This window comes from Chenopodium album, chromosome 5 (assembly GCF_948465745.1).
Source record: "Chenopodium album chromosome 5, dcCheAlbu1.1, whole genome shotgun sequence".
Classification (NCBI taxonomy): Eukaryota; Viridiplantae; Streptophyta; class Magnoliopsida; order Caryophyllales; family Amaranthaceae; genus Chenopodium; species Chenopodium album.
Window position 1 is genome coordinate 2119006 of NC_137838.1, and position 12865 is coordinate 2131870.

The 12865-nt window shown below is 34.8% G+C and overlaps 2 protein-coding genes and 1 pseudogene across 3 annotated transcripts; 1 reads left to right on the forward strand and 2 right to left on the reverse strand.

The window, feature by feature from the left end:
• Window positions 1-1614: 1614 nt before the first annotated feature.
• Window positions 1615-5558, forward strand: LOC145630022 (uncharacterized). Its single transcript, XM_081682262.1, has 4 exons — window positions 1615-1812; window positions 3697-3944; window positions 4861-5068; window positions 5186-5558. The coding sequence occupies exons 1-4, from the start codon at window positions 1630-1632 to the stop codon at window positions 5306-5308; spliced, it is 762 nt and encodes a 253-aa protein (XP_081538388.1). The 5' UTR covers window positions 1615-1629; the 3' UTR covers window positions 5309-5558.
• Window positions 5559-6853: 1295 nt separating this feature from the next.
• Window positions 6854-8329, reverse strand: LOC145630023 (peroxidase 66-like; annotated as a pseudogene). The gene is made up of 3 exons (XR_014111998.1): window positions 8044-8329; window positions 7660-7848; window positions 6854-7562 (listed from the first exon to the last, which is right to left on the reverse strand). The product of XR_014111998.1 is annotated as a peroxidase 66-like (transcript).
• Window positions 8330-10539: 2210 nt separating this feature from the next.
• Window positions 10540-11993, reverse strand: LOC145630024 (peroxidase 66-like). Its single transcript, XM_081682263.1, has 3 exons — window positions 11769-11993; window positions 11496-11684; window positions 10540-11397 (listed from the first exon to the last, which is right to left on the reverse strand). Exons 1-3 carry the CDS (start codon window positions 11976-11978, stop codon window positions 10834-10836), a joined length of 963 nt encoding a protein of 320 aa, XP_081538389.1. The 5' UTR covers window positions 11979-11993; the 3' UTR covers window positions 10540-10833.
• Between the last annotated feature and the right edge of the window lie 872 nt (window positions 11994-12865).

Below are 12865 nucleotides of genomic sequence, written 5' to 3' on the forward strand. Positions count from 1 at the left end.
TATATATATATATATATATATATATATATATATATATATATATATATATATATATATATATATATATATATATATATATATATATAAAGGGGAGTTTTTCCCCGAGTTTTTAGAGAGCCACGTACGATTTATTTTTCTTAGCGTGCCATGTAGGATTATGAATTTAAGTTGTAGCCAATTAAATAAGAGATTATTAATTTATTTTACAATTAAATAATTCAAATGCCACGTTAGCAAAATTGACGAATGAAATTTTAAAGTTTAAATTAATTAAATACAAAATATTATCTTTTAAGATTAGAAATTTTATCTAATATTTTAAAGCTAATATAATACGTAGTAACAAAAATCACATAAATATGAAAAATATTTTTTTAAAAAAATACTAACAAACCGTGCATCGCACGGGCTTCATCTAGTATTATTAAAACTCATGGGAGCAACATACTAACAACATGTGTCATCCTTATGCCACATGTGCACTGCATGTCATCCTATGTGTCATCTTTCCTCTTTCACCATATTGAATTGTATTAATGTTTAGTCTTTTAACAAAAACTCTTCATCGGTATAACTTTAATAATAAATAATTGTGTTTAATTTAATTGAAAAACTCTTCATATTGACCTCTTATTACATTTTCATTTAGTTATTACTTATTAATATTGTTCAATATTAACTCTTCTAAATTAATTTAATCAAACTTATACTTTATGATGATTCAGGGCATCGCCCGGGTCAATAACTAGTTCGTAATATTAAACATTCATGTTTTCTAAATCTAATTTATTTATGAATATTATATTATTTTATGATTAAGGAAAATGATTAATGTGACCCTAAGGTCTACATGTAAGAAGTTTAAGGAATGATAGATTAAGAATAACTAATCATTAGTTTTAATGGAAATTCAGTAACATTTTTTAGAAGTGCTTTTAAGTTTTAAATGCAACCCTATACATTTATTTTATCTATTGAAGAAAAAAAAAGACCCCAACACATTGCATGAGGAAGAATATCACTTGAGAATTTGAGATGGACATGGGTTGAGCAAGAACGAGAAAGGCCCAACATGGCACAAACTTTAAGCCTATCATAAGTCCGACACGACACGAGACGAGAGGCACGATGATAGCAGCACGAGCACGACGAGCGTGTTTGCACACTTTTTTTACCAATCTATCAATAATATTTTTTAAAAGGGGTTTACTAACACGGCAGCGAATATACTACCTCCGCTTCTTATTATGTGCAACAAAGGGGTATTATTTGTGAGACATAAAATATTCCTTTGTTGCACATAATAGGAAACGGAGGTAGTAAGTCAAGCTAAACGTGATCTCTATTCATTTATGATAAACTAATACAACATCACCATAGCACAACTATTTCTTCCTAATCTAAACACTCGGCATTAGAGTACGAGTACGAAGTGCGTTGACATGACAGATGTACCTACAGGCTACACGGCACGGTCCATGCCCACCTGTTAATATAAGAAACTTTTGGACCAAAGGACGAAATCATAATATTAGAGAGGCCCAAACCAATATCCCTAACACATTCTTTGCAAATGTTCGGATTCGGTCAAAATACGAGTTGGTCCAGATTTTTGCGAAGGTCCAAATCATGGAAGAGCTGATTCGACATAGAAAACTAGAGGAGAGAGAGAAAAAGAGGAAGAGAGTTGAGGAAAGCAAAGTGCAAGTAGAAGAAATCTGGAAAATGGGAGATCAAAAGGTGGAATTCCCAGTTATCAAACCTAAGCACAAGCTCCAAATCAATTTTCTCAAAGGAAACGATCTTATCACTGTAATTATCTTGCTTCCTCTCTTTCTTTGCAATTTATTTAGTGCTTGTTAAATTTTTGCTGAATATATAAAATATACTTCGTATTATATGTTAAAATTGGTGTTATTTTTAATGCATAATTGATATTGGGATTTATTGTATTTGGGTGCAAATTACTTGTATTTCTAGGTTGCATTTTTCTGGGGTTGTGCTAAATTTAGTGTGTTAATAAATATTTGGGGAAATTTGCCTTTTCAAATTTGGCGAATTCCCATTTGATGGATTAAAACAAAAAGACTGTGAAGTTGATTTTACATGTTAATTGTTTTTGTAGTTCAGGGGATGATCAGGGATTCAGGGAATTATGTTGGAGGTGAAAGTAGTAGTCTTTTTGGGATTAAGTCATACCTTGTATGTTTTATTAATCAAATTAGTGATTCAATCATAAAATTTTCTGTTTTAAGATGCTCATAGACCGCTCAACATTCAGAAAGAGGTAAAACACGGCTTTTGTGAGGATGGGATGGAACTAGGGTAGGTTCTTCATAGTAATATCTTTGAAGGATGAAGGAATGTGTTCTTCATAAGGAATGAACAAAGACATCCATTATTGTATTATAATAGGTGCTAAAATGTTTAGTATGAGATTGGGACAAGTCACAAAGCCTAAGTGTTGGGATGTTGGATGTTGCAAGGGGGCGTGTGGCATGTGCACAAGACATGTGCATCCAAGGACAAGGCATACAAAGAATTTTTTTTGTCATTTTAGAGTACTTTTTCTTTGCCTTAAGAGATGTACTCAAGGACAAGGCATACAAGCTGATTCGGGCACTTTGAAGGCCCTTTGGGTGGCTGTTGAAAAAATGATGTACGGAAGCCAAATTTGAAGGCTATAATACATGAAATCGGAGCAATTTAGGAGGTCTTGGGACCCAGTGAAAAAAAATCACGGCACTTAGTTTAGACCCATATACAACCATTAGTCGGCTACACTAAGGTCTCGTGAAAGCTTATAGCCAATAAAAGAGGGTTTTACGAAAATGGGTATATTGGATGCTTAAAGACAAATTGGATGATTCCACCCACCCAATTTGACTCCCTAAGAGTATTGAGGTCTACAGGAAGCATCTTGGCAATTTTTTTTTTCGGGTTAAAAAAAGTCAAAAATTGTTCAAAATCAAAGGCTATAATTCACGCTTTTGAGCAATTTCGAAGGTTTCGGGACCCGGTGTTGAAAAATCTCGAGATTCAAGGGATACATCCCGGGGTTATATAATATCATTTGGAACCATATCTGATCATTATATGTTGTCATAAATGTCCGTGGTAGCCTTGAGTATATGAAATCGGTGCAAGTTGTAAACGGGTAAATTGACAGTTGAAAGGCATATTAGATGGTTTCACCCACCCAAATGGACTCCTGGGGTGTATTAGGGTCCATGGGAAGCATCTCGGCAATTTTTTTTCCAGGTCCAAAAAAGTGCAAAATTGTCCAAAATTGAAGGTTATAATACACGATTTTAGGTCAATTTTTGACATTTTTTCAAAAAATGAACTGAATGCGTGGGGTGACTCCTAGGGTCATATAAGATGATTTGAAACTATAGGCACCTATAAAGATGTCTATAAAGTACTAAAAATGAATTGTGTTTCCATTTTTTTTTTTTTTTGAGGTAATTGAAATATAATGATGCCTATTACAGTACAATTATGGATGTCGTTGTTCATGAAGTCATGATTTATGTATGTACGTTGCCGTGATAATTGAATTTGCTATATGTATAGATGATGTCTTTATTGCCTTATTGGTATTACCTGGTAATTTGGAATTGCACATGTTAGAAGAATTAAAACTTTTAGAAGGGTGATATGTCTAATATCTGAAATCTCATTTAAGATGTTCAGGTACCTAATTTTTTGACGCCTTTTGAATCTGAGGCATTTGTCAAAGCTGCAGAGTCACTTGGTTTTGTGCACCAAGGGAGTCTTGGGCCAGCTAAAGGTGAAGCTTATAGAGACAATGACCGGGTCTCTGTGAATGATCCTCAACTTGCTGGCATAATTTGGGAGTCAGGTCTTAACAAATTGTTTAGAGATATCAAAATACACGGGAAAGCTGCTGTCGGGCTTAATCCAAACATCAGATTCTACAGGTTTTCTTGCTATTTGGTTTGTAATTATTGTATGATTTGTATCCATGGCGTCATTCATCTATTACCATTCTTTTCAGGGCATGTGTAAACTTTTCCTAATCACTGAGACTTGGCTCTGAGATTCATTGATCTATGTGATAGGTCCATGTTATGATCATGTATTGCTTTCCACTCTACTAGTATTAATTCAGGTTTTTATCTGATTAGTCGAGCTGTAACTTATAATCAACTTGCAGCTCTATTATCGTGAAATTGTCACAATAAAGGTTTCTCTATTTCAATTTATTGACCCTATGAACAAAAAACTGATTTTGCCTCTGGAAAATGTCCTTTGTAATTCTGCCACTTCGAATTTTATTGATGATTAGTCTGAGATCCCTTGTCCATAAACTCTCCATCCCTGCTTTTCCTCATTCCACTAATACTCACCTTCTATCATACTTTCTAGGGCATGGGTGGTTATTTTCTAATTGATGAGACCTGGCCTTAAGATAATTTCTTGTATGAGATAGGTCCGCTTGATGATTGCAAAATGTTTTCCTCTATTATATCTTAATTCTTAACTTGCAAATTTATCACTGTTGAATTATGACATTAATGACTTGTTTGTTTAATATTTATTTACCCCATGAATGAGAAGTTGTTACTGCCTTTGGGGGATGTCTTTTGTAGTTTTGCTACATTAAGTCATACGGAGTATTGATGAGCTATCCGAGAGCCCTTGCCCATGGATTTTTTAGTTTCTCCTGCTTTCCTTGCCTTTGTTTTTTTCTGGGGATGGTGGCAGTGTGGTTTATGTTTTGTCACTGACTCTAGCTATATATGATTTAGGAACTTATGTAATAAGCTCTTGGGATTTATTCATTCATTAAGTGAAGGTGATTCTGAAATTGAAATTGGTCTCTTGGTTTCGCAGATACAAGGTTGGTCAGCGTTTCGGGCGTCATATTGATGAAAGTGTTGATCTTGGTGATGGAAAGCACACACACTATACACTATTAATATATCTTAGTGGCAGTTCTCAATCCAAAAGCAAAAGTGATGTCAAGAGCCTAGGTAACACAGATCCCTTAGTTGGAGGTGAAACAGTATTTTATGGTTCAAGAAGCAAAGTGGTGGCTGAGGTGTGCTCTTTTTCCACTTTTTCTGACTTCTTTGTGTTATTTTTCTCAAAGAGAAGTAATCTTATTGCTGTGAATCTTTGAGAGTATATATGGCTAACTAAAAGGCTGCATATGCAGGTGGCTCCTGCAGCGGGGATGGCACTCGTTCATATCCATGGTGACAAGTGTATGTTGCATGAAGCTCGGAATGTAACCAAAGGGGTCAAGTATGTTTTTCGTTCAGATGTAGTTTTTGCTTGATCGAGCTAAGTATCATCATTATTTTTACTATAACACAATGCCAGAGCCATTTATTGCCTTCTGCATTTATCATCGCTATTTTACCATCACATAATGTGAAGGCCAGCTATTACCTTCTGCATTTCATTCTTAAATATGATCTGCAACGTATATAATGATGTTGTAAATTTTTTTAATCCTAAGTTATTAATTGTGAATTTTGGTTGACATCAATGCTCAATATTATATGGAAAAAGATCTCTGTCTGTGAGTGGTTTTTTTTACCTTTTTCTTTTTTGACAGAAGATCTCTGTGTTTATTTGAGGTATAATTCAGATAAGGGTATTCCTAGTTGAAGTAGCATCCATACTGTTCTGAGCTCAAAGCATCCTGTATTGGAAGATCCAAATGATTTTCTTGTTATACCTTTTCCTCTTGTACTTACTAACTTGGAAACCAAAATTTAATTCAGTCCTTACAGCTTTCCCAATATATGAGGCTTTGTTGCATTTCCTCCTGTCGTGATAAAACTTATCATCTTTAAGCTCTCTGATCGTTAGAAATTTAGCTTCTTAGAAACAAGCAATAGCATTAGAAAAACATGTACCAATTTGGGATTTTCTGATTTGTGAGAAGTAATTTTTCCCAACATATTTGTGATTTAAATAGTAGATTACTAGAGTGTGATGTCTCAAGGTAACCCATATGAAATTCGATGTTGAAGAGAGAACAAAAATGTTGAAATTTTTGAAAGGGTTGATTCATCATGACAATTAGTCCTAGAAGGTATTATTACAAACTGAAAGGAAAGAAGAGGAAGAGGAAGTAGAGCTGTAGGTCATGCTTGCTGCCGTATTCTGGCTGGGTGGTTTGCTGATATGGTTGTATTGATGAACTGCTATTATAGATATGTCTCAAAAAGGTGTAGATGAAATTTAAGGTATATTATCATAAAGGTCTAAGTTCAGAATGTATGGGAAGGCAGAATTGGATGTTATCAATCCTATTACAAAGTATTTTAAGCCAATAACAATTGCCCTTATACCGTTAAAAGCCTCTTGTTTTAGAGAAGGGGGTTGAATGAGCTTAGTCTTTCCCTGCAATATTGGAGTGGATTCCAGTCAACTCTTGACCAGAGATGTTGCTTTTTCACTGTAAGAATGAGGCATAATCTGTTTAACAAGCCATGTCATTATAGTGCATTATGATAAAGGTCTAAGAACAGTATAATAGGTGCTACTATATAAATTTGAGCAGATGAGTTCATTCACAATATCAAGTCAGCAAGTATTGTTGGCATTGGGCATGGGTTCATGCATTTGATTAGTTTTCAACTCATGACCCGGGGTAGAGAGGAGATATTGGTGTATTTGAGCTTTTGACCGCCTGCCTGTGTAACTTGGGATATGTAAGTTTGTAAAGCTAATTGGTTTTCTTTCTATGGAAATGGCTTAGTTGATGGATGCTGAATGATCCTGCTTCTTGTGTATTGTGCATTCAAGTTTATTTTTTGTAGTTTTTCCTTTAAGATATTTCCAGATAAACTTGATTAATTTTGCCCGAGTATATGAAAATAGTAAATTTGCATTATGATAGAGTACACAAACATAAAACTCTCACATTATTACATCTCTCTACAATACAAGAAATGGCTTCTTTTCTCTCTTCAAAGTTTCTCCCTTTGATATACACATGAATCCTTTATCAACACTCAATTTATTCTTCGGCAGTTTAGTCGCACTTCTCCTTCTTCATTAACCCCCACATTTCCGAGCTTTATCATTGAGGCTGCAAACTCTCTGAAGAACAAGTTTTGGTCTTTGGCAAATGCCTCAATCATTGGGCGAGTCCTCTGGTCATCATACATGACTTGGTCTGTATTAAAAACACCCTTTCTGGCGATGATCTGTTTGTAGTAGTTATTATCAAATCGTGATGCAGTTGAATCTAGGAACTGCCCTGCATCTCCGTTGTTGTTTGATCTTGGACACTTGTTCTTGAGTAAGCTGGCAAATTCGGAGTTCATGCTAGGATCAGTTTCATGCACTGTGCTGAAATTATGGACACGAGCAACAAAGGAAGAACAGTGTGAGAAGCCAAGAGTGTGGGCACCGGATAGAGCGACCAGATCCTTAATGCCTAATCCTCTTTTAGCAAAGGTCTGAATTAGTTGATTCGCATTCAGAAATGGGGGTGGAAGATTTGTAGTATCACTGGCTTTTGACACTCTTCCATCTTTTCTTCCTTTGAGTACACTCCAGTAAGGTCCTCCAGTCTTAGAAATAGAAATCGAGAGTTAGACAATGAAGATTCATCGAGTATGCAACTATGTATTATAGAGTGAAATACTGATGTCTATAGCAATAACTTACCATAGTGACAACATCTCTGGCAGCCATAGCTATTACGTCCGCACATGAAACTATGTGTGGACATGCCTTCTCAAGCTTAGTCTTTGCATCGTCAATGACATAGAATGATCGGACTGAGATGTTTGGTGGACCATCCTTCTCAGCTTTGTTCCCAGGAGTCGAGTCCAATAAAATTGACGCATCACATCCCTAGCATAATTCAATATCTTAGTTAATGTATAATAGAATATAAATCAGCCTAGATTGGTTTGATTGATTTTGTACCTAGACTGTTCGCATTGCCCAAGCTCCCTCTAACCCACTTCCAAGTTTCGATATTATTAAGAAAAGAAAAATATAGCCTATTTGGTGCATGCTTTCATGGATTGGAAGAAAGATTCTTACCCTGATGAAGCAGTCATGGAAGAACATGCGAAGGAGGCGAGCAGGGGATTTGGGATCATATATGGAGGCATTACGAACTGTCTGTGCGACAATATACTCCGCCTGTGGACATGTTTGATCGTAATAGTGAGTATCGAGTGCTGCCTGACAGCTAAAAACTGCAATGGAGAGAAGTAATAAGGCTGACAGGAAGAGGTTTTTGGTGTCTTGAGCCGCCATTTCGTACTTTCGAGGCAAGTTAAAGTGTTAATACTTGTAAGCAAGCTTGTTGTGATGGAAATACCATAAACTTAGAGCCCTATTTATAGTTAATGTAGCACAGTGTTAGAACAAAATAGAGGACTGCGCTTTGAAGGCACTCATTGGACTCAAAATTCCTTTGAAACCACCTGTTCTTACTGTACTTTAAAGATCAAGTATTCCTTTTAATTTTATGTGATTTTAGAAGATTTTAAGCTCTGTTATTTTCAAGTTTTTAGCTAATCAGAAACGTGATTGTGAATAGTACCAACAGCCGAAACTAACACCCTTTTCTTTTCTAGATTGTTGACTCAAATTCTAAGTCCTAATTTATATTATAAGTTTTTCTAATCACAGCATTTATGCATTAACATATTTATATTTCTCTAATTGGTATAAAATTGTGAATTTAAGACAAAATTTAAAGCAATGCTACGTTTAACATATTCCTTTTAATTTTTATTTTATTTTTATTTGCATGGTCTTTTATGCTTTTTCCTATGAATTAAAATATCTATTGAGAGGTTTACATATTACCGTCATACTTTGATTTTGATCACTAAATCAATGCCTCATTTGTTAATTCATGTAATTATTGCATTTCTATTAGAGTTTATACATATTAATCCCAAATATTTGTTTTTTTAGAGCTAACTTTTTAGTTTTAGCTTAAATTTGAGTTCTATACTTCTATGTGTTAATATTGTTGGTTTTGATTAATCAATAGCCAAACTTTAAAAACTTTGATTTAAACTCTAAGAAATGAGCCCAAAGTGTTGGTTCATACTGATCAATCAGGTCTGTTAAAGGACTACGGTTGGTGACCCTTAAAGTAGACGTACATGTATTTTTGTACTGCATGTGTTAAGCAATGTCATTCCAACTCTATGATTGATCAGTCAACATACCATTTATTCTCCTCTGTTTCGAGTTAGTTAAATTTGCATATTCTATGGATTAGAATATACGGAGTAATCATTAACCACTATCATGATTAATAAATTTACTCGTACTTGCTTTAGGATTTCTCGATCCAAAAGTAATATATGTGACTAGTAATTTCAGACAGATAAGCGTGGTATAAAAACTGAATAATTACTCCGTATTCTGTAAAACAGTTGGATGCACTAAGATTTTAGGTTACTCGTATGCATTTAAGTAGTTGTTCTGTTAAACACTCTTGATGAATACACTAAATTGTCTGGTTATGCTACCAGATCTTGTAAAAAGCAATAACTCGAGCTGTTTATTTGACTGTACGTATTGATCACCCTTACTTTGTAGAGGTTGGGGTAGAGCCTCATTTGAAGAAATCTATTTTGTATCGCAGTGGTCTACGGTAACAATTCTGTTTTAAGAACTTACTCCGTACAATTGACGCTAGAAATTAAGGTTCGTGTATGTGTTGGAATATAGTTTGTTTACTACCCCCGTAATTATTATGGAGTACTATCTCTGTTTCATAATAATCTTAACATATTCTATTTCAGGCAAACATCTTTTATCACTTACTCTCACCCACAAAAATTACACATTTCTACTTATTTACTCATCGTTTCTTATTTTATCCACCATTTTCTTACTTGATGTCTCTTACTTTATCCATCGCTTTGTTATACCCACCCATTATTTTATACAAATTTTCTTATACTGTAATTCTTGTATAAATAGTAAATGTTGGCAATGGGTCGGGTTAGGCACAAGTCCAAAAGCACGCCTAGGCTTGGCAAGACTCGAACCATGTTGTATAGTATAGTGGCTACATCTTGGGGGCTAGCCTTGGCATGGCTTGCCCATTTAATACTATGCGCGTATCACATAACACATGCACGTGAAATATGATGTGCATACTGCATAGACTTGCATACTTTAAAATATTCATGCATCTTGTGTTCAAAAGCAGACTACTCGTGCATGGCAGTATCGGTTCATACTTGATTGCATATTGTAATTTACAATTGAGAATTTTTTAAATTTGAAAACCAAAATGTACATTATGTGATTTATGTCCAAGTTTTTCTTTTTTTATTTCTTATTTTATTGATGGTAACATCATTTTATAATTAAGAAAAAATTTCTGGAAGTAGAGCTGTCAATATTAACAATGATCCTGGATTTTGAGTTATTTATTTTATGATTTAATAAGTTGACCTGTCCATTCTCCAATGATTCTGGAGATTTTGTGAGAATTTTAATTTTTAATCTTTTAAAAAATTCATGTTCCTGCTGTTGCTGAAGATTCTTCACTGCCATACATAAAATCAATAAATATTTCCCAACAAATAGTTAATGTATGTACCAATTCAGAGAATTATAAGTAAGAAAATAATAATTCACACTCCATTTTGTTGAGTATACAAACATATAAAAAAATCTTTACAGTATAACATCATCTTTCAAGAACATGAGGAACAAATTAGTTATGGCTTATTTTTTTTCTCACTCAAACATTATTACATTAGAAATGTCTTCTTTTCTCTTTACACATTCTCTTGGAATCGCTTTCGTCTCTTCCATGTGTGTTGTATGTACACGATCTGGTTCCGGAACTTAGTTTGGTTTTCGGCAGTTCAGTGTCACTTCTCCTACTTCATTAACCCCCACATTTCCAAGCTTTATCATTGAGGCTGCAAACTCTCTGAAGAACATGTTTTGGTCTTTGGCGAATGCCTCAATGATCGGTCTAGTCCTTGGATCATTGTACATGGCTTGGTCTGATCCGAAAACACCCTTTCCTGCAATGATTTGTTTGAAGTAGTCATTATCAAACTGTGATGCAGTTGAGTCTAGGAACTGTCCTGCATCGCCGTTGTTGTTTGTACTTGGGCACTTGTTCTTGAGTAAGCTGGCAAATTCGGTGTTCATGCTAGGATCAGTTGCGTGTAATGTGCTGAAATTGTGAACGCGAGCTACAAAGGAAGAACAATGTGAGAAGCCTAGAGTGTGTCCACCAGATAGAGTAACCAAATCCTTAACACTCAATCCTCTGCTAGCAAAGGCCTGAATCAGTCCTGTCGCGTTTAAGAATGGAGCTGGGAGATTGGCAGTATCATTAGCCTTTGATACTCTTCCGTCTTTTCTACCTTTGAGTACGTTCCAGCTTGGTCCTCCAGTCTGAGGTAAAAAAAAAAAAAAAAAAGCGTAAACTAGAGAGTTGATGTTAGAGATATGAGATGTAATCAATATCGGAAAACAATCTCTAAAGAAGTTACCATAGCGACAACATCTCTAGCAGCCATGGCGAGTACATCAGCACAAGAAACTGTGTGTGGACATGCCTTCTCAAGCTTGGCCTTAGCATCGTCAATTACGTAGAATGCTCTAACTGAGATGTTAGGAGGCCCGTCCTTCTCTGCTTCGTTCTCAGATGTTGAATCGAGTAAAACTGATGCATCACATCCCTAATATGATTCAACATTATTAGTTGTACTAACGTGTGATTGCATTATTTCTAGACTTACCATAATAATAGAGAAGATGCTTACCCTGATGAAACAGTCGTGGAAGAACATACGGAGGATACGAGCTGGGACTTTGGGATCATATATAGAAGCATTGCGAATCGTTTGTGATACAATAAACTCGGCTTGTGGACATGTTTGATCATAATAGTGAGCGTTGAGTGCTGCATGAGTGCGGCAAATTGCGAAGGAGAAGAGAACAAAGAAGAGGACTTTGGTTGATTGAGTAGCCATTTTCGTCGTCTTAATTAAGAGGATTGAAGAGATGTGTTGAAGGGATGCTTGGTGATGGAAATGCCTTAAACTTGGAGAAGTATTTATAGTTCTGTAAGAGAATGGATTGAGCTTTCAAGGCACTCATTGAACTTGAAAAACTCTGGGAAAAATAAACCAACTCTTTAGTGTGCTTTAAGATCAAGTAATTCCTGATTAAATTTATGAGAAAATTTTAAGCCATGTACTTACTAGAAAACTTGTACTACTATTATTATGGTTGTGTTTTTGAAAAAGGTAGTCTTCAAATTTGTGGTCTTCGATTTGATATATCGTACACCTTCTATGTATTTTGCTTATCGTAATGTATTTCAATTTTATTTTTTTTCCCGTAAAAAAAATGAAGTCCATATTTATTTTTGAAAAGTTGCAAAGTAATTGCACAACTACTTGGATATTGGTTTTGTCTACATTTATCTTCACCATCGTGAGCACTATAAAAATCATTAAGTCGAGCAAAATTTATTTCTAGCTAGTTAAGGAGGTGACATGTAACTATAATATAATACGGAGTAGTAATGTATTTTCCTTTCTACTCATTTATATGTAGTATATCTCTTCTCGGTTTATAATTCTTGTTTCATACATACATCGTCGTTCTTTATAACTCTATATAGTGTCACCCTTTCTTTCGAGGGAAGTTTTTAAGGGCCTTTTTGATTTACTAAAACAGTTGAACTAAGCTGAACTGAACTGAATTGAATAGAGCTGAAATGAATTGTTTATGAGAGAAGGAAATTAGGAACTGAACTGAAATTAAGTTAAGTTAAAGAGAATAGGTCTTAAGTTATATTTTATTATTTTTCATAGTATAATGTATCTAGTGCAATACTCAATATACATGAATT